Here is a 26,856-nt window from a genome sequence, read left to right on the forward strand (position 1 = left end):
GATCCATAAACTTGTCTTTTTTATATTTAGGGGCTAAATAGCAGAGAATTCTTTCTAAATTTGGTTTATGAAACGTGAAATTCATAAAGGTAAAAAGTGGACTACAACAGTTTAAGTTAACGCAGTGACTGCACATGTTTAACATACACTTTCAATCAATCTCTCTAGTTAAAGATTTTCATATTTCTTAGTTGTCTAACTCCTATTTAAACTGTAAAATCATGTTGTAGATTCAATGTTCAAATTCTAAAAAAAAAGGAAAAAAATACTTTTCAATCTCTCAAAGCAGTAAGATTATGTTCTATTCAAGAAATTGCCGCCTCTTTCCATATATCGTGGCAGTTACACGATGCTATAGGTTTGGTTATGATCATTCCACAGTTTCAAGGTGGTTGCACTTTTTTGCTGTGAATATGATGGTGGTGGTTCTAGTGGTTACAAAACTCAAGTGAAAGTGCCCACGTTAAGTACCGATTCTTGGAGGATTCAAGTGTTTTCTTCTGTGCCTCCTCTAGATGAAGCAGGGAGATTCATGAGTGGCTCAGTTAATTGTTGGCATAGTTCTTGAGATATTGTTTCTCTTGATTTTCTTAAGGAGACTTATGAAGAGGCTTTGCAGCCTTATTACCATGGAAGAGTGACTGTGGTTATCTTTACTTAGGTGTGTTAGGTGATTGTGTGTGATACTTTTTACCCCAACATATATATAAATAAGAAAAATATATAAAAATACAGAATTTAATTAAACTAATTTTATAAAAATCACTTACACAAATTTATATGGTAAAGAGTGACATTCGTTTCATTATTATTAAATAAAACTTATTAAAAATATATTATGCAATTGAAATAAAAACTCATGCCCCAATCAGAGCATTGTGTTGCAACGTCTTCTATCACGAGATTCTTTAAAATCATCAATTTAGTCATATGCTTCCACGAACACAAGATTCGAGATCATCACAGGATCCAAACGCAAACAAAACAAAGGATGTGAATTATCACATTTCTAAACAAAGACATAATCAAAATAAATTATAAAAGTATTTATAACATAATTCAACTTACTATAATCCACGTTACTTTACCACTTTATCATTTAAAATTCATTATAGAAATCATGAATCACATTATAAATGAATCACACAATTGAGTCAAAACATAACAACACTCACAAATTTTATAATAAACAATTTACATTCGTTATGCAACAATTATACTAAGACTCAAACATATATGCAATGTGGTATCATGTCAGTGAAAAATCACACTGGGCACTTAGGAGTACATAACAAGACACACCACACCATGGGTATGTCAGGTCACTCTCATTAAGTAAAATCATAAGGTGATCAGTCACGGTTACTCTGTTTGCGAGAATACTTCAACTATATGGGATCAACATAAGTTTAAAGAAGCACTCAAACCGAGTGTCTTTACCTCCAAGGCTTAGATTCCGAAGAATTCGTTAGGGCCTTACCTTCCTGATTTAGGTTCAACTCCTAAAATAACTTTTGCACACAGAGACACTGCTAATGAATTATACAATATTCATGATCTCACACTCGTGTTTCAAACACGTTTAACACATTGCGTTACAATTTAACACTTTAGGTTCCTAACTTGAAACCCTACATTTTTCCTTTAACACTTTACGTATAAACATTTTTCTCAAGGTAAACACGAGTCGAATTATTGTATAATTCACAGTTCATAATACAAGTATTGCCACATCAAGTGTTCATCACACACTTATTTACAACTAAATTTCATGTCCACAATTTTAACACATCACAATGTCACAATCCACCATCACATATTTAAGTGTATCTCACAAATCAACATATATTCAATTTATCCATTACACACAATTTCAAAATCTCAATATAACAATTTATTATGCTAATACAATAATCTTGTCTAAAATACAAACAATTGTGATTTGAATCTATAAAAGTTTTTTTTTTATCACTTTTATTTCTAATATAATATTGTATGTTTTTTAGTTATTTTATGACCATGGTTGGATAAACCCCTTAAAATTTGGATTATGATGTAGGTGCACCCATGTACTTCTTCTTTTTAATAAAGTTTTTCAATGTTATTCAATTAATTGTATCTTTCTACCGCTTTCACTTATATATTGGAATTGATCACTCTGATTATTAGTTAATGACCATCTTCTCGTAATCAACTAACCTATAGAATGATAGGATTGATAAAGATTGCATGACCAAACGGACAACATGAATCTCTTTTTTACAAATTTCTCTATTATTTATCCTTAAGCCTAAATTAAATCCCAAATGACCAATGCATGATTGATTTAAGGGAAAGAATATTTTTATTTAAAATAGGAATTAGGGGAAAACGGTACATGTGAAATCATAATTCAAGTCATTTTTATTCATGCATATCTCTTCTTTGAATTGAATCTGTTGTTTGTCTTAGATTTATTTTTTGAACACAAACACAAATAATCTCCAACTCAATATAAAAACCCAAAACAAAAATCCGATACTTATTGGAGGAAGGACTCTATGGGCATGGAGACCTCTTGTAGTGGAAGGATACCTCGAAAATCACATAATTATTTTGTTTATGCGATTTAGATTATTTGGAAATACAAATAGTTTTTAAGATATATAACTCTACTTTCGAGAAGAGAATTGCATAGTATACACTTGTCCTTAGTGAATACATATTTTATGCATCACCTAATAATGTTTGTTGATATAAACTCAACTTTAGAACCACTTGGATGCATACAGATTCTGAGATGACCATGTTTTAATTTACCAGAATCATATCTATTAAACCCTTGTCCATGCTTCTAAAATCTCGAACAGTTAGATTTTACCAGGTACATTGTCATATCAATAGTTAAGAGATTCATGCATTTATATTTTACCAAGAGAATCCAGAGGCTCACTATTAACCATGAATTGGCCTAAATTGTTTCCCCCATAAGTTAAGTGCGGTAAGGTTTTTTCGTCATAGCTTGTTAGAGGATGTAGATAGGAAGCAAAACATTAGATCTTTCCAGTTTCTGAAACAATTCTTTCAATCTCTTCAAGGAGGCGCTCCTTTTCATCTGCCAAGTCTTCATTCTGCTTCTGAAGGTCCTCTATCTGCTTTGTTTGTTCAGAATCCTTCCTGAAAATTTTTAGTGCTTGACTTTAATATATCAAATTCGTATATTCATTTTGTTTACAAAGTTTTAACAGCAAATAGGCAACCAAGATTGTGATACAAGCACATGTAGTCAATCCAGGCAAAATTGACTCTGTAATATTTATTTTTGTAGGGATTTAATATTTTGATTACCTATTCATGAAGGACAAATTAAGTTTCAGTGATCGAACTTCCTTCTCAAGCGTTTCACACCGCCTCAAGACAGCTTGCATATCAGAGGGAACTGATGGTGTCAAGTTTCTTTCCTTTGCCTCAGCCATTCTGCATCACAATGTTATTAACATAAGCTTAACAGAAGTTAAAACTAGCATCCAATACAATATTATATAGGAAGAGACTCTATCTGTTTCTAGGGATATTTCCACATACTTCCTTGAGCGCTCCACTCTTCGTTTTTTTGTGGTGTCTCCTTTCTCCTCTGCACAATCATTTGATTTGAGGGACATAGATAGTTAAATTATGAAAAGAATGACCAAAAGTTCTACTCAAGTATTTATTCAACATTTTCTCTACAGTTTGTCAAGTGGCCAAGATAATTACTCAAATGCTGTGTGGTGTTGACCAGAAGGTAAAATTTGCAATCGTATTAAATCTTTGGACTGATAAGAAAAAAATGTCCATTTTGCAAGATTTTACAGGATAAAGCTATTAGCAGAAGTGTTCATCAAAACAAAAGAGCTATTAGCAAAACTATTATTAATTATTATATCTGCTGAGTGCTGACTAATAATCTTCTGAGTTCTGATGTTTTATGTATATAAACACACACAAATTGCTATGGAAACAAACCTTATCTTTATAAAATTAAGGTCGGAAGCTTCAGAATGGATAAAGCAATAAAGGGAATCGAAAAATCTAATGTATGATTTAGAGCACAATAACTCCATTTAATCTTGAAATAAATGGCTACCTGAAACAGCTGATGTTATAGATCCATATCTTTCTAAACTTTTCCTCTGCAAAATTTAGCCAGAATAACCCAAAATTTGTTGTAGAAGTCAAAATCTCTTGGTAAAAACCTAATTCTAAAGAAAATAGGTTACCATCTAAGAATAGGTTATACCTTCCGATCATCTTTTATATTATCCATTATCTGTTCTCTGACACCTGCATTTCCACAAAAACACTTAGTTTGATAAAAATAAAATGGACATAGCTAGAAATTTAAATAATCAAGAAACATTTCATTTTTTTTACCTAATATGATATTTGTGTACTAAGTATGATTATATACAAAATCAGAAGTAATTATGGGGGGGGGGGGGGGGGGGGGGGCGCTTCAAGTTAGTAGTCACTGCTTTGATGCATTGGCCCAAAGTGGGGCATCACATGCTTATATCAATCTTTTGTAGACTTCATACAACTGGAGAAAAATAATCAATTATGAATATGATGCAAGTGCTGTGAAAAATGATTTATCCATTTAGGCAAAGTAATGCAACTCCATCATCATGTAATATTTATACCTCTGACTCTATTTTGAGTATTTTCTGAACTTCTACTCACTCCCACTGGTTTCCATGAGCTTTCGCAAAGATTTTGATTTGAATTGCTGGGACCTTCACATGCATCCAAACCAGAGGAGATTACTGGTGCAGCAGCAGAAGATTCACTTTGAGAAGGTTCTTGGGAAGCATTTCCCACATATGCTTGGTTTGTCTGATTTCCAAAACCATCTGAGACAATGTAAACTCCTGGATTCTTAATTTGACCAGTAGAGGCTCCTTGAAAACTTATTGGCTTTTGATGACTCCAATTTTCTAGTCCTTCATGAAAACCATTTTGGAAAAGAGGTTCTTGAGGACCAAAAAGTCCATTTAAGCTATCTTCTGCAGCTTCTCTCTCAATCTCAACTTGGTTGCTGAGTCTCTTGCGTTGTAATGTACCCTTTAGCATACTTACACAAGATGAGACTTTATCTGCATCAACCAATTGATGAGTGTGGAAGGTAGATGAAGATGAGTTGGATGGAGAAATGAATGATCCCTTTTGGCTTGGAAGCTCGGTCATAGTAATGTAATCAAAACCATTAAAATGTGCAATTCCTTGTTTTGTAGTGTCCACACCATGCTGAGGGTCCATGCTCATAGATTCCATTCCTTGTTTTGTTTGAGAATTTTGCATTTCAGTATACCTCCGCCTGCAAAGAAACCAAAGAAATTACTTGCAAACAGATGAATAGAAATCTAAAACATGAGGATCTAATAATGAAGAGACCAACAGATAAGCTAATATAGTGCAACGTGATCATTTGAAGTGCCTCTTGTAAACATGATCTTGAAGAACAAAAGTATGCACGGTTTGGTAATGGTACCGCAATTCAGAGGATCGGCTTCTTGTTACTCTTTGATCACTAAGATACCAGGCCTGCATTAATAATTAGAAATTGAATGACCATGAAGCTTTGTTGAACTAAGGCTTTATAAAAGAGTTTACAATATACAAACCTTGGCCAGAAACAGGTCAGTACTAGATTGCAGTTCTCTATTAACAGGATCTCTGATGAAAATTGATAGTCAGCAAACCAATATTATTGAACTACTTTCTCAATCAAATAAGCAATTGAATTGGTAACAAAGCAAATTACAATAAAGATAATCAGAAATAAATAATAAATTCCCATTAAATAAAATTAGACTTGTAAATATTTTGTATGTATAGCTGTTTGAGGAAGACTACAGCAATTACCTGATTGGAAAATTGATGTCACCTGAAACATCATTTGCCAAAAGGTTATTTTGCATGTATAGTTTGTCATTGTTTCTTCCCTCTGAAGTTACACCAACATGTTTCTGATTAGACACATTATTAGCTAGTTCGGTGGAGATCCTGCATTTACAACAGAATCACAATATCAAAACAAAACACGGATTAGACTTATGCATCAGGAAATTCGTCAAGTGTCCCCAAAATTAATAATTCAGCGCATAAATATATAATTAAAAGTTAAATATACTTATATTATTGAAACAATGATCCAATGAACACTTTCACATGGCAAAGGATCAACAAGAAAGCCATAGTTAATTGCAACTGAAAATCTTGATTAACACTCACCTCTTTGATAATCGACTGTTCAGTCCTATGCTTGGTGAATTGTATCCCTGATTTACGAAACAAATATCATCAATGGAAAAGAAATGTAATAAACTAAAGCATAATGTAAGCAATATCCAAATACAAGTTCCATATTCAAAAGAATACCTACATAGCATTAATTTCATCATCAGGAAAACTGAAGACGAGTCATATTATTGTCTATTTGCAGAAATTATGCAGTACTTAAAGTAGAAAGTCAGATCGACTAAGCATCAGACTTCTTTTTTCCAGATAAAATAAATATATCAGAGTAAAATAGCTCTATTCTTGATGAAGAAAATTTTATCATTACATGACATAGACATTCTTTAGATAAATCCAAATTGTTTTCTTTTATTAGGGTTGAAGTATCTGACATGTTAAAATGATAATATTTGTTCATAATTCTTTTTGTTTGCTTTTCTGGGTTATGTTCAACCAGTGGTTCTTCAAATTCTGCAAAGGAAAGAAAAAAATCAAAGGACCTTGATATAAATTTTTATTAGGAATTTTCCAGCACTGTTAAGATTGACAACTAAGGCCTCCTTATGGTACTGGAATGAGTTTCTGTCCTAGTTTTGCAAAACAAGAAGTTGATATTTTAACATTTGATAAAAGAAAAACAATTCTACCTCTTTAGTCTTTACCTTTTTCACAACCATTTGTCAGGTGATATTGTCTATATTTATAGCTTGGATATTAGTATAATTTAAGAAGACCAACTAAGAACAGTTTTTATCAGAATTCAAAGTACAATGAGAACAGTCTTCATTTCACTGCAAAAAATCTTTTTAGAATGAAAAAGAGTATTAGGAACAGAAGAAAAGGATCATCAAGGAGGCTCGTGAAATAAGAAATATGAACAAAATACAGGCAAACACTGTCAATTTGACAGATTAGGCAGCCATGTTCTCAATTCAAAAATCAAGGAGACAAGGATACATTAAAATTATAGTGTGTGGTGTTTCACATACTTGTTTGGTAGGCGCTGATCATAGTCAACTAGTATATGTGCTAAAATATACACAAGTCTGAGACATAAAAGTTCATCAATTCTCTAGAAACTTGAAAGGAAAAGATGCATGTCAAGCAAACTGGCAAGAAGGAAATTCTCTGCTTTGATCTTATATTTGGCACAACACAAGCCAGAACAGAAAAACCAAATAACAAAGTAACATGATCATATAGTGGCTTGCCTCTCCATTTGTTAGCCAACGTTTAAAGAGCTCCTCGCTGTCGGCACGAAAGCTTTGAGAAACATTCTTGAAACCCAACATCTCCATGGTAGGTACTGGCATACCAATAGGGCTCTCCATCACTGTCTTCAGGAACAACTCCTCACTTGAATTCTTGTATAAGCCAGAAAACCCCCTCCCTTCCATTTCCATGTGCCTTCCCTCACTTGATACTGTTTTAAACTCAAGTTTTGTTGAGCCTTTCAGGTTTCTCCACAAAAAATTTCAGCTGAATTCTGTGTCATCCATCATAATAATACCATTTCCAAACCAAAGGGATAAATACTTAAATAGTCTACTTCTTCAATTTTCAAACCTATATATCACCCTCTTAAAGTTCAACCCCACATAACCCAAGTCCCTAAACTCTGTCAAACTAGCAAATATTACTTTAAAATAGGAAGGAAAAAAAATTGATGAGTATGTTCACATACTGTTTTATCCATATATCCATAAAGAACAGCAACTAACATGCAACAATTCACACGTAAAACTTAAAAAATCTTGCACATATAGAAAAACAATCTGTATTAGGACTCAGCATTTACTTTGTTGCTTAATAGTAAATTCTTTTACTCATTAAAATAAATAAATAAATAAATATCAGTACAGTTGCATCTAAGAGTGAAAAAAGAAATACTCTAAAGATTCTGTGTACTATTTCATTTGTCTCTTGTGTACAACCAAAGTGAAAATCTTGCGGCGGTTAAAAAAAGTCTTCAATGGTTAGAAACCGCGTGGAAGTTTTAATGGGCAGGTTCAAAAGTGAGAAAAGGTTTTAGCTTTTGAATGAAGCAAAGGGAATCATTACATTAAAATAATGTCAATTTGGTCATCTTAAGTGAGAGGGACGTTAAAGGAATATTCATTGGTTTTTTTGGTTTTAAAATTATGAAGCCGTTGAGATGGCGCTTTCATTGTTGGCTAAGCACTGCAGCAACGTTCTTTCAACGAACCAACGTCCATGAATTAATTTCTTTATAGAATGTGAAAATCCTTACATGATACTGTATAACCTTTATAAGGAAAAAGACTATATATGTATGGTAAATCCAGAAATTTCACACCCGAGGTCAATTATGTGTATTAATATGGTTTAGTTTGTTTCATGAGTGATTAAAACTAATTAAAAGTAAATGAACATGATCATTATGTAATAATTATCAATACATGATTAGTAATATTATGAAATTATTTACCACCACACGTGATTAACTATACATGTGTAAAATATGATTAATTTTATTTTAATTATAACTGCTTAATAATGTCATAGGTTTTAATGATGTGTATGGTGTTTCTGTCTTTTGTGGGTTTTAGTTTAGACTTTTAGTCCCTTGTATTGCCAAAAAAATGTCATAGGTTATTCTTTTTCATTAATTATATTGAGGACTCATGTAGTCATGTTAATTACTACACTTACTCTTAAGTTAGCTTTATAAAATATATTTTTCTCTTAATATGCAATAAGTATAAAGTGGCTGCTCACCCCATTCAATCCTATGATTAAGTTAAATGGTTTATATTTTGTTTTTTTTTTTCTGTGGTGTTTACGATAATAAAGTAAAACTGAAGTGAAGAACTCACATCTCACAACAATGTAAGTTCGATTTTCGTTGTCGATCGTAGAACATTATCGGTATACATACGTAAATACTTCTGTAAGCGCATTGAACATTGAGGCATGTCCTGGTGAGGTCTTGAAATCCAACCTAAACTTTTCATTGAGAAGAAAAGAAAAACTGAAGTGAAGAACTACACTTACAAACATATACTGCCTCGACTGCATCATCAGCCCAAAGCAATACAGTCACAATCTGCTCTCTCCAAAGATATCATCACATTCTCATCCTCCTAAATTTTGGCATGATCAGCAGTTGTGTGATCGGGAAGCCGAGCATAGTATGCAAGTATTATGTCATATCTTTCTAACTCATTTCCAAGTAAAAAAAAATTGTCATCCACTAATGAATAAAATTATAGTATAGTCTTTGTTTAATGGAAATTAAATTGTTAGTATATACATTGAGACTCTATACTGATATAGTATAATACAATACATATAAATGTAATGTATTATGGTGAAGAAATAAATATGTAATCATTTTTTAATGAATTTAATGTGTATTGTAATTTTAATTCATTAACATTTAAGGATAAATATTCTTTGGATTTAAAAATAATATCACTCCCGAAGAATTTTATTCTTTTCCCATATTGCACTGTATCTGTGTATTCGTGAGTCTCGGGGAACAGATGAAGAAATCAAGTTCTATTATTAATTGAGACCGCTGACACAGTTTGCCTGCAATCTGTATGACAAGAAAGTCAATAAAATAATGTCATTTAGTGGTACTTTTTTTTATTAATATGTTTTGGCCTGATTATTTGTAGTCTTATTAAATTTTTCTGACTTTGATTCTTTTTTAAATGAATAATGCTTTGTTTATAACAATCCTTTATAATATTTTTTATAATTTATTTCTTCTCTCAATCTTTTGTAGCTGCATCACTCATTTTTCCCTACAACCTACATGTGATTTAAAATTTGAACACACAACTTTTGCAATAGAAATGTCCTGAGTATAACGTTGCAGAACAATGATGCGCGATGGAATAGAATTTGGAATACACATATATATATATGAACGATTGAACATTTAACACCCTTCATCAGGTGAGCTTTTAGGATATTACTAGTGAAAAGTATATATATCTTAAAATTAAATTGCGGTTAATTATCGATTTATAAATACTTACTTCCTACCCAATATAGTTTTCGACAGATAAAAATATATAGAGGATAGTGGTGCTGGTGCATACTGCAGTGACGTGTTTACAAAAATACAGGTACTTACATACAGATGAAACATTATTATATAATGGAGTGATCATGCATCATCAATTGTGGAAATATATATATTATCATCAACAAGCAATTATATGAGCTGCAGCCTGGCTGCTTGCAACATCAATTTTGGTACGTAAGTGTGGAACAAAAAGAAGAGAACATGGTTATAATTAAGCACGTCTCCTAATCATGCAACTCTTGCAGGCAAATTAATCAAAATATGCTACTTGCATCCTTGATATATATATATATATATAGCCAATGGCAATATATAAGTCTTCAAATAAACAGTAGAACTGAAGATGTATGTGAACATAAGCAAATATATGTGGGAAAAATATAATTTCAAATTTTCAGTCAAAAAGTGGTTAAGATTCTTATACTTTTGTATCGATGAATTTAGTCTCGTACTTTAAAAAAATGTGAATTTAATTTTCCTCTAAAGTCTAGAGAGACTAAATTAATCCACATAATCTTTAAAATTTAATTAAGGATCAAATTTATCAATATCTAAATATAAAAATGATCGCTTTTAACTGAAAGGATAGGAAATAAAAACATATTTTCCCAGATACACATATCACTTATCTTTACTGGTTAATTTGAATTATAAGCTTATGGATTTTGCTTGAAGTTGTAGCCAACATGAACCTCATTGCATGTCACAACCGTTATGGTAGTTTTTGCCAGTTTTAACTGCTGCTTAATTGTCGGAGCAGAGAGAGAAGAGAGAAAACAACATAAAAAATGGAATATATTATCTATCGTGGTGCAGGCATATAGTTAGTGCAAAGAAATGGACAGACTTTGATTGTTAATATACTATTAGTTTGAAGTTTGAATATCAGAGAGTCAAAATATGAAACGGCATAACGAGAGAGAGGGAATATTTGGTTCATCCGGCAAAGGTTACCTAATTTTTCAGCAAAAAAAGACAAGGCTACTCTTTTTAGCTTTTGAATTGAAAGCGTGACAACCACTGAGAGTTATGACTCAAGATTAATTATTTATTTAAGTAATCACCAATGACTAACTATAGGGTCCACTTTTGATGAGTCGGCAGCATTGTGGCAAAGGTTGATGTACACAACTGTACCTATCGTTATTTACATTTTTTTTTTCTTCTGCTAAAATATACTTTTGCACTTTATTTTAATTTAAATTTTGTATGAAAAATTATTTCATCTTAAACTTATACTAAAGTTATTTTCACATGTAATTACTCTCAATTTAGTCCTATCCTTATGTTAAATGTTATAAAAATTTTCGATATTTGAGTTATAAACATTTAAATACAAAAAATAAATTAAAAAGAATAAAATATGATACAAAGATAAAATATATTTTAATCCCAACTATTATTTCTAATTTGACTTTATATTTTACAATAAGTTCATATTAATCTTGAAATATTATAATGGTATAAGAGGATTGGATCAAATTAAGAATAAATAATATATAGGATATTTTAATCCATTATTTGTGTTGTTTTGAGCTATTAGGAGACTTTTCAATTTCCACTTTCCTTTTTTTTAATCAAATAACTTAAATAACGTTTCCCTTTCAAATCTTATTTCCCCTCACATACTCCCATTTTCAGTGCAACAACACACTCCCTCTTTCATAGCAACAGCACATTTCTCTCTCTTTCATCACACTCCCTCCTATCTTTCACTTCCTTCATCCACTTTTGATCTCTTGCTTTTGCCAATCTTTGTTCCTCCCTTGCTCAATCTCATATTCTAGCATTAAGATTTTTTCATCCTCCATACTCAAATGTAGCATATTTATGTTTCCAACAACTTATTGTTTTTTATTCACACATCATGTATTTCATTTTATATATGCAACACCATATAACTAGATCTTAAATTTGTTAAAAATATTACCACAAAATACCTCTTAGAGTCCAAATTGAATAATCCATATGTTTTCTCTACATCAATTGCTTCACTATTGTACATTTTTTCCCTTTATATTGAGTTTTTAATGGTCCTAGTATTCTACTTGAATTTTTTGAATGTTTTTATTAACATTCCAAGAAATACTTTCCAAAATAATAATTTTATATAATGTAAAGGGTATATGTGATCATAAAATAAAAGGAAGTGTATTTAGCAGAGAAAGGGAAAATGGATATAGCAAAAACCCTATTTGGAAAAGAAAGAAATGGCCAATAGAAATATTATCTTACATTTCATGAATTCCTTTAGTTTAGGTTGAGTTGATCCAATTTACAAAAGGCAGTTGAAAAAAAGTAATATTATATCCCTCTTGAAATCTACTTTACATTTAATGGCTTAATAACATAAAAAGCATCTAATATCGACCATACAAAATAAGTAAGAGATTAATGGAAAAATGTAGTAAGAAGATTCAAAAGGACTGAAATCACTGCCGTAAGAAGATTAAGGAAAAACAAAGATGCTAGTAAGTGCTTTAATGAAGAAACAACCGAGATAATGATAACCAACAAAATTCTCAATAGCTGAACCATAATTTTTCACTCACCCACACGAAATAAAATTAAAATTGCAAGACAAAAATATAAGACAATCTTAAATCTTTCAGGGTTTGTTACAGCATCCTCAAGCTTTACCCAAAATGTTCTGTTATCACCGTAACATTAAATTCAAGGTTAATTATAACCCTATCAACCATTTAAAGCTAGTATATCTCATCATCAGGAATATCTGGGGTTAGGAATTTCCTGGGATCTTTACTTATTTCTTCATAGTTTAGGGTTGATTTCACCCTTTCTGGCACTGGCATGAGAGGAATAATGCTATCTCTATCGATTACACCATCAATAATTCCGTATTCCACTGCTTCAATTGGAGACATATATTTATCCCTATCAATATCTTTTTGCACTTGTTCAAATGAGCGTCCAGTGAAACTTGATATAATTCTTGTGATATTATTCTTGTTGTGCATAACTTCTTTAGCCTGAATTTCTACATCTATAGCTTGTCCACTAGCACCTCCTAGAGGTTGATGAATCATAATTCGTGTATTTGGCATAGCAAAGCGCTTGCCTTTGGTGCCACCACCAAGGATAACAGAAGCTGTTGATGCTGCAATGCCGAGTGCAACTGTGGAAACATCGGCCCTCACAAGCTGTACGGCATCATAGATAGCCATTGTAGCACTAAATTAAAAACATGCAAAGTAAATTAGCAGTGAAAAAGGATGTAAGGCATCAAACAGAACAAAATCTGACAATAAAAGGCACACCATGCAGAAAATATTGCTAATCAACAACTTAACAAAAGGAAGCCATCAGACGCATAACTCCAAGCAAATCTATATTCTATACAGACTTCCAATTTATTCTCTTAGCTTCCTAACAGAACAAGGGACCAATTTGTCAACCCAACATGAAAGGGAACATCTTGGTTTAATCAGCATTACTAACCCAGCACAAAAGAGTCGGAAAAACAATAAGAGCAAAGAGCTCTTGTTGAAAATTGAAATTACAGAAATAACAGGCCTTCTGATATGGCCTTAGTTCTCATTACCAGAGTGGAGAAGAGAAGTGTATAAAAGCATATGAAGAGAAAATTCTTCACCAAAGTGGAGGTCCCCAATCTCCATTCTCTTTGCATATACACCAAAGTCACTCCTTTGAAGTAATCATTATACAGGGAACCATGAGGAGATTAAGAAACCACTTTATCTGATAATAACAGATGCCAATACAAGTAGCTGTCCTTGAAAATTCTAGAATTCCTCTCTGACAATAGGCACCACATAATAAATAATAGCAAACAAAGCAAAAGCACACAGCCACTTGCCCAAAGCATTTGCAGCAAAAAATCCAAGTCGCTACATCCTAATCTCCAAAAACTGAAGTTTTTTAGAGATCAGAGATTTGAAGATTTCAAGTGGCATGTTGTTTGCACGCTGCTGGGGTTTGATCACATGCTAATTCCATTACAACATCAACAGGATAAAGCATGGTGGCATGGTGCAATAAATATACCACCACAGGAGGGAAAAACTGCACCTTTCACCAAACCACAATGAGGTAATATGAAAATGGGACATAATGGAAGGGGGTGTCTATTTTTCCCCTGAAATTTTGAAAATGACCACTTAATGGCTTAAAGCCCCTAAGCACATCAACTTGTAAAAGTAGAAAAGTTAGATCAATGAAAATAATGCAAATGAAATAAAGATTACGAAAAAGAAGGGCTAATAATGTATCAGCCAATCATTTAGGATTGTCTATAGATACCCTTCAGAGTGCAAGACTAATTTGCCAATCGAAGACCAAACTTATAGTTGAAACCTGATCAATTGTCCACACAACCCAAACTTTGTCACGTTCTCCATATGGAATAGAGTTCTTTGCAGTGTACCTCAAATATGACAAAGTCAGATTCAGATCTCTAAAATTGAAGTGGTTTTATATTCCTTTTACTGGTTTTTCTTGATTGGTTTAATTTAAGTTGAAGTTAAGATGCATAGAAATGGTAATGACATGAACCCAGAAAAGGCCAATGGTAGGATGGCAAAATCTAAAATACTAGCCACTAGAAATCAAGAACACAACATATCATAGACAAATAGATATACATGTATGTGAAGGTCAATCTTACGTGAGAAATGAAAAGAAACTAAATTATTAGTTTTGTCATAGCAGACAAGACCAGAACATCAAGTCATGAAACATTTTAAAATGGTTGTAAGCCATGACTTAATGTTTTAATCTTGAACTCAATCATGTGTACAAATCTAACAATCAAGATTCTCTTCTCGCATCTCTCACATAAGATTGGCATTTCCACTATTCGCTAGAACCACTCTCTAAATCTGTGTGTACCAAAAAAAAAGCATATAAAAATATAACTCATTAATAAGCCCGGTACACCTTAATAGACTGTATTTCATAATTGTGTGAACATATCAATTGAAAACAAGATGACATTTTTGCAGTTATTAGTGAACCTATCAATTCAAAACAAGAGCAAAAGCCAAAGGAACCCTAAAAGTTCTTAGTCAGGGAACAATATCCTCCTAAAACGGCAAACTCAAGAGGCAAAAGTTACAAGTAAGCAAAACACTTCAGCAGCAGAAACCAGAAATAAACTTTGCAATGCCCCAACTAGACAAATAATGTCATCAACATTTGAAGACCATTCAATTTTACAAATACTGAATAATATAAACTGCTGTCTGCTGGCAGAAAAGCAAAAGGACTTGCACTGTCAACAACCCAGTGAAGGGTTTACATATACCAAAACACAAAAAAATTGTCCATGTTTTATGTCACTTCATTCAAAGCAAGCTTCATGTAGCAGTATCACCAATTAAACGTTTGGCTAACAGTAAAGGCCACATAACCACTATAAACAGTAATTAAAAAAGAAATTCTTTGTTCTCACAAGAATCCTCCCCTTCAAAGAAAATCATGTTCTAGACACTATTGGGCACTAAACATGCACCTCTCCCATGTGGGGATTCAAACCTTAGTTCGTCACGTTATTGGAGATTAGCCCCTTCCGCTAGACCAAAGTTTTGTTGGTAAGAGTTATCATCTATCCCTAATAACCTATGCACTTATTTTTCTCAAAATTTCAATTTTAAGAAGCCATGAAAAAAAAGGTCTTTTTACTCCTACCCTTTAACCTCTGTTCCCAATCTACTCACTTTACCAACGCATTTGCTATACCATTCTAAAAAGGAACTCAAACAACACAACAACGAAAACCCTCATTGGTTAGACTTCCCATCTATCCCTAATTCCTTATATCTTATTTTCCTCAAATTTTCAATTCAAGAAAAAAGGTGTTTTTGCTCCTACCCTTTACTCTTCTATGCCCAATTCACCCCCTTTTTATCATATACATGCATTTGCTATACCATTCTAAAAAAAGGAACCCAAACAACATATCAAAAACCTCATATCTAACCTGAGAGAGCCACCAGTGGAATTAATGAAGAGCCTGATATCCTTAGTGGGGTCTTGGGCATCCAACAGCAGCAACTGGCTCATGATAGCATCGGCCACAAAGTCATCGATGCTGCTCCCGAGGAACACAATCCTCTCTCTCAGCAACAGCCCCATCACGTCGCCCTCCGCGCCTCTCGCCGCCGTCGAGGGAGTCTGGGGCGAGGAGAGCTCGAAGGTGAGGCTCGTAGGGTTCCGAAACTGGGACCCAAAGTTTGTGTTTTTGGAGGGGATTGGCGAGGCCGGCGTGAAGACGCACCTTGGTGGGGTTTTGGAGAAGCGTGAATGGGGTTTGGGGATGAAGAAGAAGGAGGAGGAAATGGGTGGCTTAGGGTTTGAGGAAAGGGTTCGAATGGAAGAAGGTAAAGGGTGAGAGGGAGAGATTGAGAGCAAATCCATGGTGTGTGAGTGAGAGTGTCGTGAAAGTGAAGAAGGAACTTGCACGACTTCACTTGGTTTATTATTGTAGATAACATGGATTTTCTTCTCTCTTTTTTGTTTTTTTATGAGTAGGGTATTTTCTGATAGAAAAATAATTACTTTTATATGGAAAATAAATTAAGGAAGGTGAAGAAAATGAACATATTTGTTTTTAAAAACTGTGACAAATATAATAGAAGATATTGAATTCTAACTAAAATTGAAATATAGAGTGTATATATGAGCATAGCAAAAACAAAAAGAGTGTATATATATTAGTTTTGTTGAGTTCAGTTCTTGCAGGGTTCAAACTTCCAATCTCAAGCCTTCAAGTTAAAACAAATTTGTTTTTTTCCTTCTTCTATTGGTTAAGTTCAGATGACTCAAGAGTTTGTCCAAACTCATGACCACCCTTGATTAATATCAAATGGTTAGTATAATTATTTTTAATAAAGTGAACTAATTATATTTTTTAAGTATGATTTTAAAATAATTATTTATACATATTAATAATCTTATTATATATAATAATTTATGATTGAATGATAATATATTTAAATTAAATTCTTTGATTAAAATGCACATAATATATAAAGTATTCTTTTACATATGATATAATATGATTATTGATTTTTATAAAAGATATTTTAAAAATTATATTTAGAATTAAATTATCATATATATTAAAATTATAGTCATAAAAAACATAGTAAATTTTTTGTCTTTTTTAAAAAATTGTATCTGATGTGTTTTTAAATTAAATATTAGTGTATAAATTTAAATCAATTATCAACTATATATTGCAATTTCCTTTTTTAAAATATAATAATCGTGTCACAAAGAATCAGGCAATATTTATTTTTATGTCATAATATGAATATGTAATTGGTAATTTAAACAATATTTATATATAGGCGTGTGAGATATGACAATTTCACATTTTCTACCTTTTCACCTTCCATTTGTCCTTACTCTGGTACACATCGTGCCCTCCTATCTTTCATCATCTGTTTAATCTTAACTTTTCTTTTCCCATTGTTCCTTCACATTGATTTCTCTTCTTCCACTGTCTTCTAATGTTTATGCAATTCTAATTTTTTTTTTATATCTTTTCTCTTTTTTATGTTATTTTATAATGGTGTTTATGATTGTTGGTTAGTATAAATTTACAGGTATTCGGCTTGTTTAATTTAAACATAGGTACAAAATTTCAACCGATCTTTTTTTTTTTCTTACAGCTACCCGATCTTAAAGTGTTAAGGACAAAATTATCGAATTTTGTACTAGTTTTCAGAGGTGATAAACAAACTAATTTAGATCTTAAATTAATTAACATGGTAAGAATCTTTGCATTATCTATGGTGGTAAAAATTACAAGCATGTGTAGAAATTATACTTGCTTTTTAAAAATTCAAGGTAAAATGATATATTTAGTCTATTATCTTATATTTTTATCTTTTAAAAAATTTATTTTTGATTATTTATTTTTTAAAATTAATTTAAAATTATTTTTACATTCATTCAAAGTTAACACTATTAATAAAATAAAAATATTGACGGTTAAAAACCCACAAAATTAAAATATAAGAGTTTTTTTTTCCTTCTTCAACTTTCTCCTTCTCTTGCTCTTGTTTTTCCTTTTTTCTTCTTCTATGCATACATTAGTGGCAAAGAGCCACCAATGAAAGTAATGAGAGGTCCATAGATTCAAAAATCAAATTTCCTTATTTTTTTTTCTTTCTTTTTCATATTTACTCCTCCTCTCTTTTCACTTCTCCTCTTCAATCCCCATCACACCTCGAAATAACCATCACTCTTCCCACATTTAAACATCAACAACAATCAAATTCAATAGTTTTCCTTGAACAATAAAATCATAGAAACTAAAAAAATTAAAAATTAAAAATATTGAACAAATTTAAAACTAAATCAAAAAATTATATCTAATAGATTCTTTTGAAGAAATTACAAAATAGATCCAAAAACAAAGGTAATGCAACAAAAAATCAATGGAGAAGAAGGCCTCGATAGAAGGTTATGGGATCGAGGTTGGCATTGTTGGTGGCAAAGAAGAAGGCCTCGAAGGAGGGAACATGATGGTTGGGTCAGAATTGATATTGGGAGTGGACATTAGTGGGAAATGATGGAATGGGGAGGTGTATGGGTGGAAGTTTCAGATTTGGATTTTGGACTAGAGTTAGGAGTGTTTGATTATTATATTTTGACAAAAGATGAGAGAAGAAGAAGAAGAAGGAAGAAGAAACTAAGGAAGATGATGGATAGAAAACTTACTTGATAGATAATAATTAATATCTTTATTTCATTAACGGTGTTAATTTTAGATGGATGAGAGAATTATCTTAAGTTAATTTATAAAAATAAAGGTCAAAAATAAATTTTATAAAAAATAAATGATCAAAATAAAAAAAAAGAATAAAATAGATCACTTCACATTTTCGCCAAATTTTAAAAAGTCATAGTAATATTTAATTGTTACTTTTCTTGGCATTGAATTCAATTTTGGTCATTCTCTTCTCTCACCACCAGCTGTAACAGCGGTTGACCTCACACCACCCACCACTGTTCTGTTTCTTTCTATTTGTTGTTTTTTTCCTCAAACGAGACAAAACAAACACAAACACAAACATAGGGTAACTCGAATGCAATGCAAAACTTTGATCCAAATCAAATGCTGATAAAATTGAAGGGTCCCTTAGATCTTCTTTGAGGTCACTGTTGCATCTCTCACCTTTGCTCCAACGCCACGTTGCTTTGGTCAGTCACACAACACAACCGTTTCTTTTCTTCTTCTTTTTTTACCCTTCGTTGTTCCATTTCCCGTCTTCTTCCCTGGATCTGCAATTTTCTCCCTACCCATTGAATTTCTCGTTAGAATTTTCAATTTTGCTTCCAAAGTTTGATGATTTTTCTGTTATCATGGAACCCCATTTCACCAAAAACGAGTTTTGCAGGGAGTTGAATCCTATAAGCCATAAGGCATTGCTAGGATCAGTTTTGAGCAATGCCGTGTGAAATGGGGAACTGTGTTTTTCTTTGTGATTCTGAAGATTTTGAACATGTGTGTATGAGTTTTTGTTTAGCCTTTTCTGAAATGTGAATTACGAGTGTGCAATGGCATCGAAGCATGAAAGGGTTACAAAAAAAAATTGGAACATATGTGGAAAGGGTGGTTATGGGGTGTGTGTGTGTGCAGGTTGGAGGGAGATGATTGATGGAGTCCAGTGAGGATGGGAGCATGTCATATAGAGAGTTCCATGCGAATGGAAGCCGCATGGTTACATCAGAAGTTGAGGCCAAGCTTGATGAAGGAAATATTCAAGAGGCAGAAGATGCATTGCGAGAAGGGTTGTCGCTCAATTTTGAGGTCAGTTTGTTAATTCTCCCACATAGTTAATAACTAGTTTGTGCCTTCCATTTTTGTGTTGCAAAGTGCAAACATTCCCTTCTTTTTCCCTTTTATGACATTTGGTGGCAGCTGTTTCTGGATTGTGCATTTCATATTGCAAATAGTGAGAAGCAAAAACCAAGGACCACATTGTCACTTAGATTTATTGAAGGAAGCTGATCTCAAACTCCCCCTTGGTGTCAAATGATTGCAATATTTGTCTCTGAAACATTTTTCATTTTTTATTTTTTGGAATTTGGCATGTAATCATTGCTCATCATGCTTGCTAATTATTTTGACTTCATTATGTTGTCTTGCTATATATTTCTGTTTTGGAGGAACCTATCGAGACTTGGGGGCGCAAGTAGGCATGACAATGGGGCGAGGCGGGGTCGGGTTTAGTCTCTCCACCCGACTCCCCAAGTCCTTCCCGCCCCCAATTCCCGTCGGGATCCAAAAATTAGACTCATCCCGCCTTCGCTTGGGGATCGGGTTTCCCCGCCCTACCCCGCCTCCGATCCTATCTTGTTTTTTTGACTCATAAAAAATGGAGAAAACATGACAATTTGTTTTTGTAGTTAGACTCAATCTATTACAGCATGCTAAATTGAAATTTCAAGTAAAAATTGTTTGATCTCATTTATTTTTGGATAGCTTAAAGAAATAGTGGTCATGACACCTTGTTTACCAATGTTGAAATTCCAAGTGCTTAACAACAGATTAAGTAAAAATTACTTGCTCTCATTTATTTTTTGAGCTCAACATGAAATTAAGTAAAAATTGCACACAATTATAAGGAAACCAATAATTTCATGCATAAAACAAGCATTAATCCATTAAATTTGTAAGGTTATAATAGTAATTTAATATATTTATTATATCAGAATTGCAGTGGGGTGGGGGCAGGGACCAACATACCCGATCCCATCCTCGAATCCGACTTTCTCAATTGGAAAAAACCTGACCCCGATCAACTCAGTTTTTTCCTGTCAAAGTTGGGACGGGTCCGGGTCCGGGTTGGTCCCCGCGGGGATGGGTACACTTGCCATGCCTAGGTGCAAGGTCATTAAGTTAATAATGAAATGGTTGAAATTTGGGGGGCATAAGTGTTTTCCTGGTTTTTAGGATATAATTGGATCTCTTTAATCCTAAGATCAAATTAAAAGGTCTTTGGCATCTACCATTATTTCCTTTACCTTAATTTTGTCTGGGTTTTAGAAGTTTCTGGTCCCAACTCCTAACCTTCTACTGAAAATATGTTAATGCCTGCCATCTATAAACTCTTTCTTTGAATTGTCAAAATTGCCCCCTTTTTGGCTATGTTTGGACTCTGTGATCTATGATTACATTTTGAACAACCAAAAGTTTTTGGTTAATTACTACAAATCTGTTGTTGGATGTTACAGAGTTGACATAGGGTGAGAAATGCAGACAAAAAGAATCAAATTTTAACAAGAAAAATTTGTAATGCCTGCCTTAGCTAGGTAACAGTTATTCTCAACACTTTCAACAACTAGGGGATAAATTTCTTGAGTCAAACCTTTGGATCACTCCTTTCCACAGAATAATATTTTTTATATGTGAGAGCATGGAATTTTCTTTTGTGATGTGATCAGTACTCTGATTACTCTTTTATGAGCATCAAACATATTATGGATTGCAATTTATACACATGAACATAACATAATTAGATTTGAAGCTAGATAAATATGGCAATACAAGAACTGGATCTCAATTTGTACAATGTGTAAATTTGATGCAAATGATCCCTTAAATGTTTGTATATGAAGATCTTGCATGCCTTGATTCTTGGCACTGGATTGGAGCAGCATATTTATTGGGATAAATTAATCAGATGTTTGAGTTTTTCCCAATTGTTACTTTTTAAAACTTTAACAGGAAGCAAGAGCTCTTCTTGGAAAGTTGGAGTATCAGAGAGGTAATGTAGAAGGTGCTCTTCGTGTGTTTGATGGGATTGATCTCCAAGCTGCCATACAGAGATTGCAACCTTCCTTTTCTGAAAAAACACCAGTCAAGAAAGGTCGCACTCGCACTGAATCACCCTCCTCAGTCTCTCAGCATGCTGCTAGTTTGGTGCTTGAAGCCATCTACTTAAAATCGAAGTCTCTGCAAAAACTGGGGAAATTTACTGGTATTGAATATAGTATTGATTGTTGAAAGTTGTTCTCAACCTTGCCTTTACATTCTTAATATTTCTTTTCCTTCTAAATGAGAATGATTCCTCCTACATTTTTAATATTATATATTATATTTCTTTATCAGAATGAATATATTGAAATGCTTGTTTAATGGATTGTGCAGAGGCTGCTAATGATTGTAAACGTATTCTTGATGCCGTTGAGAAGATATTTTATCTAGGTGTTCCTGATATTCAAGTGGATAATAGATTGCAAGAAATAGTCAGCCATGCAGTTGAGCTCCTTCCAGAGCTTTGGAAACAAGCTGGTTGCTACGATGAGGCAATCTCTGCTTATAGGCGAGCCCTTCTTAGTCAATGGAACCTTGATAATGATTGCTGTGCAAGAATTCAGAAGTCATTTGTTATTTTTTTGCTATACAGTGGGGTGGAGACAAGTCCACCTAGTTTAGCAGTTCAGATTGATGGATCATATGTGCCTAAAAATAATCTTGAAGAGGCTATTCTGCTATTGATGAATTTTTTGAAAAATTTTTGCCTTGGCAAGATGAAATGGGATCCTTCAGTCATGGAACACCTGACTTTTGCACTTTCTATATGTAGTGGAACTACTGTTTTAGCAAAGCAACTTGAAGAATTGAATCCTGGAGTATACCATCGAATTGATTGTTGGAATACTTTAGCTTTATGTTATAGTGGAGCTGGACAAAATGACAGTGCTTTGAATCTGCTAAGGAAGTCTTTGCACAAACATGAACGACCAAATGACCTTACATCATTGTTGTTAGCAGCCAGGATCTGCAGTGAGGATCCCTATCTTGCTGCTGAGGGAGTGAACCATGCACAGAGGGCAATCAGTAATGCTCACGGCCCAAATGAGCATTTAAAAGGTGTTGCTCTTCGGATGTTGGGACTTTGTTTGGGAAAGCAAGCTAAGGTCGCTTCCTCTGACTTTGAGAGGTCTCGCCTTCAGTCCAAAGCTCTGGAGTCATTGGTGGCGGCAATTAGATTGGAGCCAAACAATTCTGATCTGATTTTTGAATTGGCTGTTCAGTATGCAGAGCACCGAAATTTGCCTGCTGCTTTGCGTTCCGCGAGGCATTTCTTTAACAAAACAGGTGGTTCTGTATCGAAAGCTTGGAGATTGCTTGCTCTAATTTTGTCTGCACAACAAAGATTTTCAGAAGCTGAAGTGGTGACAGATGCTGCTTTAGATCAAACTTCAAGATGGGAGCAGGGGCCACTGCTTAGGCTGAAAGCAAAGTTGAAGATCTCCCAATCACGACCCATGGATGCTATTGAAACTTATCAGTACCTTCTTGCATTGGTTCAAGCCCAGAAGAAATCCTTTGGGTCTCTCCAAATTAGTTCAAAGGTAAGATTCTGCCATCTACTTATCTTCTTTCAGGATTCCTTTGTTTAATATAATAGCCACGCATGTCAATTGTATGTTATAATGGTTTTTTGTTATTAAATTACCTAAGTCATGTCCTAATAGTAGCTGAATATATGTAATGGGGGAAGTGGGTTTCGGATAAGAACTCTTGAATTTGTCTTAGACCTAATTCAACTCCAAAAGCTGCTAACTCATGAGGATGTATAGTTGATGTGGGATCTCAACACCCCCCCCTCCCCCTCATGCCCAGGATTGATCATTGGTAACATGGAGATTGCCGGTCTGATTTTTTTTAATTGCACTGCAGGCCAGGTAGGACTGATTTTTTAAAAAATATTGCATTGGGAAAGCTGCAGGGCCAAGTATGTTGCACTGGGAAAATTGTGGGGCCAGGTAGATTTTTAGCCAGTTGAGGGTGGCCAAAATATTGTATCTATGATAAGCGCTGATACTATCTTGAATTTGGCCTGAGCATAACTCAATCCTAAAAATTAGCTCATGAGGTAAGGATTGCCTACTTTGACCATATTTACAGTTGATGTAGGATCTCAACAAGAATCTTGAGAGAACAATGCTACAAAAGCTACTGTTCTGAATAGAAATTCCAAGGCCTTATGAACCCCCACAACATAATCTCATACTTCCAATGTGGGCCTCGAGTCTTGTACCTTGTAATTGGATCCTACATCTCACTACGCACAACAGCTTTGGCACCCATGCAGGCTAGCTGTGCATTAGTCCTTTAAATAGTGTTGAGTGAACATAACAACATCGGCACATCACATCTCACCACCCTTGTTGCTTGTTTGCAGCTAAGGAACATGGTGAAAAGATCTAATACCAATTAATAAGAACTGTGAGACAACCTGTAAGTTGTTTTTATGGAGATGGCTGTTGTCTGGGAAGCTTTATCTTAAATTCTTTAAAAATGAGTACTTCAAAGATTAGTCAAGAAATGTATAAGAAAGAAAGTTGTTTTTTATATATTTCTTTTATGATGTTCTGATATTTCCTTTTCATTGTCATTTTGTACACTGAATTTTAGTGCTTCCTCTTTTTTTTTGGTTGATGCATGGGACTTCAATTATAAATTGCTGATTGCAAAATCAATCTTACCTCCATTTTCTCAACTCTTTCCAGGTTGAGTATGATAAAGTAAATGAATTTGATATTTGGCATGGTCTGGCAAATTTATATGCTAGTCTTTCTCATTGGAAGGATGCTGAAATCTGTTTGCAAAAGGCCAGGGAGTTGAAGGAATACTCTGCAGCATTGATGCACACTGAAGGCAAGACCAAATCCTTTTGTTTGTTTGAAGTTTTCTATTTAAGCCTGTTGAACTTAACCCCACCCTTTTTGATCTAATTGAGGCGGAGGCAGGACCGAGGATTGAGTCCCTTGCCTGCAAAACTCCTGTCCTATTGTTGCTGTGCCTATGATAGGATTATGGATCCAAATTGGGCCCAATAAGGCTTTAATGGATCTGGGAGCATATGCTCTTATGTATTCTGTCTTCCTTTTCTTATTTTTGTATAATCTTCCTTTTTGTTAGATAGGAGTTGAATCCTATCAATTGGTGCGTTCATTGAGAGAAGTTTAGGGGAGATTTTGGTGTATGCAAATGAACATGTTTTCCCTGTGACTTTTTGGGTTCAATTGAATCCAAAATCCTATCAGCTTATGCCTGTTTATAGGCCTAAGGCTGGATCCACATGCCGTCATAAAAGTTTTAAGATTGTAAAGTCACATCCATGAAGTCCATGAGGTAGAGCATAAAACCATCACAAACAGGAATGAAGCAATGAGCTAAGAATTATCTGCTTGTATAGAAATATTTGAGTGGACCTACTCTAATATAAACATTTTATATTTTCCTGTGTGCTATGCCAGGTGTTTTGTTTGAAGGACGTGGGCAAAATGAAGAAGCTCTTTGTGCTACTATTAATGCTATACTACTCGAACCAAACTATGTTCCATGCAAGATCTTGATGGGTGCTTTGTTTCAAAAATTGGGTACAAAGCATTTGGCTATTGCAAGAAGCTTACTGTCTGATGCACTCCGAATAGAACCCACAAACCGCAAGGCTTGGTATAACTTGGGATTGCTTCACAAACATGAGGGCCGAATAAGTGATGCTGCCGACTGCTTCCAAGCAGCTTCCATGCTCGAAGAATCTGATCCCATCGAAAGTTTTAGCTCTTTACCTTGACAGGATTCAATTCCTAAACAGTTAACTCTGCAGCCATCAGTGAGATTTATCTCATCTTGTTTTTCTGTTGATACATCTTCTGAGTTCAATGGGACACATAGAAAGAGCTTAGGAACTGTATTCCTTTTTTTTTTAAATTTTAAATTCTTGTCATCACAGACTAGGATCAAAGAAAAAGGATTAAAAACATTATATAGTAAATAAGATAAGAAAGGGATTGATGTTAAACTGGTTGAGGGATGGATGAATTGTAAAGAACTTGGACTGGCAGAGATTATTAACCTTGTTCAACTGCTGCTCGGCCTTGTTAATGTCTTTCGAGCAGTATCATTGTAAAGAGAGTAGAGATTCAGTTTTCTACTTTTACGTGCTTTAGTTTGTTGGCTAGATCTACAGGGCATAAAAAGGAAAATGTTAGGAGTCACTTGAATTCTACTGCAGCCACTTGTGATGTACATTTCTGTAAAAAAAATTTTAACTTTGATGTTTTTGAGCTTGTAGGATACAGAGCTAGAAATGCTTTTGAAAGCTTCTGTATTGAAAAAAAAAACTATATTTTTAGTAAAGAAGCTTTCAAAAGAACTTTCGGCTTGTATCCAAACAAGCCCAAGTTGTTACATATGTATTTGTATTAAGCCTTAAATATTTTCCCTCTTCAAAATGGACATTTATACCCATTTTTATGATGGGCAGAGATGACTTTGTTTATTACCCTCTTAATGCAAAGCTACTGTCTGTGTTTGCAGCTTAAAGATAAGCATTGGATTCGTGCTGATAACCTAGTGCATGTTTGAATGATCTTTGATAAAATTGACTTTGAATAAAATTTGATATTTTAAAATTGATTTTGAAATTATGTGATTTATGTTTGAATGTTTGTATATCTAAGAGTAAAACTCGGTATAAATTTTTTTATTTAACATAAAAACTATTAAAAATTATTTCAAAATC

The 26,856-nt window shown here is 33.6% G+C and overlaps 3 protein-coding genes across 4 annotated transcripts; 1 reads left to right on the forward strand and 2 right to left on the reverse strand.

The window, feature by feature from the left end:
• Positions 1-2,582: 2,582 nt before the first annotated feature.
• Positions 2,583-8,063, reverse strand: LOC114425647 (protein CYCLOPS-like). 2 transcript variants are annotated; one of them, XM_028392590.1, is made up of 11 exons: positions 7,470-8,063; positions 6,253-6,299; positions 5,884-6,024; positions 5,643-5,694; positions 5,510-5,562; positions 4,662-5,335; positions 4,259-4,302; positions 4,106-4,151; positions 3,565-3,622; positions 3,328-3,456; positions 2,583-3,156 (listed from the first exon to the last, which is right to left on the reverse strand). In XM_028392590.1, the coding sequence occupies exons 1-11, from the start codon at positions 7,659-7,661 to the stop codon at positions 3,033-3,035; spliced, it is 1,560 nt and encodes a 519-aa protein (XP_028248391.1). In that variant the 5' UTR covers positions 7,662-8,063; the 3' UTR covers positions 2,583-3,032. The 2 variants fall into 2 exon arrangements, with proteins under 2 accessions (XP_028248391.1, XP_028248392.1); XM_028392591.1 differs by having other exon boundaries at positions 3,565-3,613; positions 7,470-8,061.
• Positions 8,064-12,772: 4,709 nt separating this feature from the next.
• On the reverse strand, positions 12,773-16,777 carry LOC114424949 (ATP-dependent Clp protease proteolytic subunit 4, chloroplastic-like). The gene is made up of 2 exons (XM_028391642.1): positions 16,278-16,777; positions 12,773-13,510 (listed from the first exon to the last, which is right to left on the reverse strand). The coding sequence occupies exons 1-2, from the start codon at positions 16,712-16,714 to the stop codon at positions 13,027-13,029; spliced, it is 921 nt and encodes a 306-aa protein (XP_028247443.1). The 5' UTR covers positions 16,715-16,777; the 3' UTR covers positions 12,773-13,026.
• Positions 16,778-19,263: 2,486 nt separating this feature from the next.
• On the forward strand, positions 19,264-26,613 carry LOC114424950 (protein NPG1-like). The gene is made up of 6 exons (XM_028391643.1): positions 19,264-19,510; positions 19,950-20,120; positions 22,041-22,293; positions 22,464-23,674; positions 24,836-24,983; positions 25,586-26,613. Exons 2-6 carry the CDS (start codon positions 19,968-19,970, stop codon positions 25,903-25,905), a joined length of 2,085 nt encoding a protein of 694 aa, XP_028247444.1. The 5' UTR covers positions 19,264-19,510; positions 19,950-19,967; the 3' UTR covers positions 25,906-26,613.
• The last annotated feature ends 243 nt before the right edge of the window (positions 26,614-26,856 follow it).

The sequence above is a fragment of the Glycine soja genome, chromosome 9, assembly GCF_004193775.1.
Source record: "Glycine soja cultivar W05 chromosome 9, ASM419377v2, whole genome shotgun sequence".
NCBI lineage: Eukaryota > Viridiplantae > Streptophyta > Magnoliopsida > Fabales > Fabaceae > Glycine > Glycine soja.

Coding starts and splice junctions, on each gene's coding strand:
- LOC114424949 (XM_028391642.1), bottom strand. CDS start 16,714: ATGGATTTGCTCTCAATCTCTCCCTCTCACCCTTTACCTTCTTCCATT. Junction 13,511..16,277: donor TCCACTGGTGGCTCTCTCAG/GTTAGATATGAG, acceptor TTTTTAATTTAG/TGCTACAATGGCTATCTATG.
- LOC114425647 (XM_028392590.1), bottom strand. CDS start 7,661: ATGGAAATGGAAGGGAGGGGGTTTTCTGGCTTATACAAGAATTCAAGT. Junction 6,300..7,469: donor GTTGGCTAACAAATGGAGAG/GCAAGCCACTAT, acceptor TTCGTAAATCAG/GGATACAATTCACCAAGCAT. Junction 5,695..5,883: donor GACATCAATTTTCCAATCAG/GTAATTGCTGTA, acceptor AATTTTCATCAG/AGATCCTGTTAATAGAGAAC.
- LOC114424950 (XM_028391643.1), top strand. CDS start 19,968: ATGGAGTCCAGTGAGGATGGGAGCATGTCATATAGAGAGTTCCATGCG. Junction 22,294..22,463: donor AAAACTGGGGAAATTTACTG/GTATTGAATATA, acceptor TGGATTGTGCAG/AGGCTGCTAATGATTGTAAA. Junction 23,675..24,835: donor CTCTCCAAATTAGTTCAAAG/GTAAGATTCTGC, acceptor AACTCTTTCCAG/GTTGAGTATGATAAAGTAAA.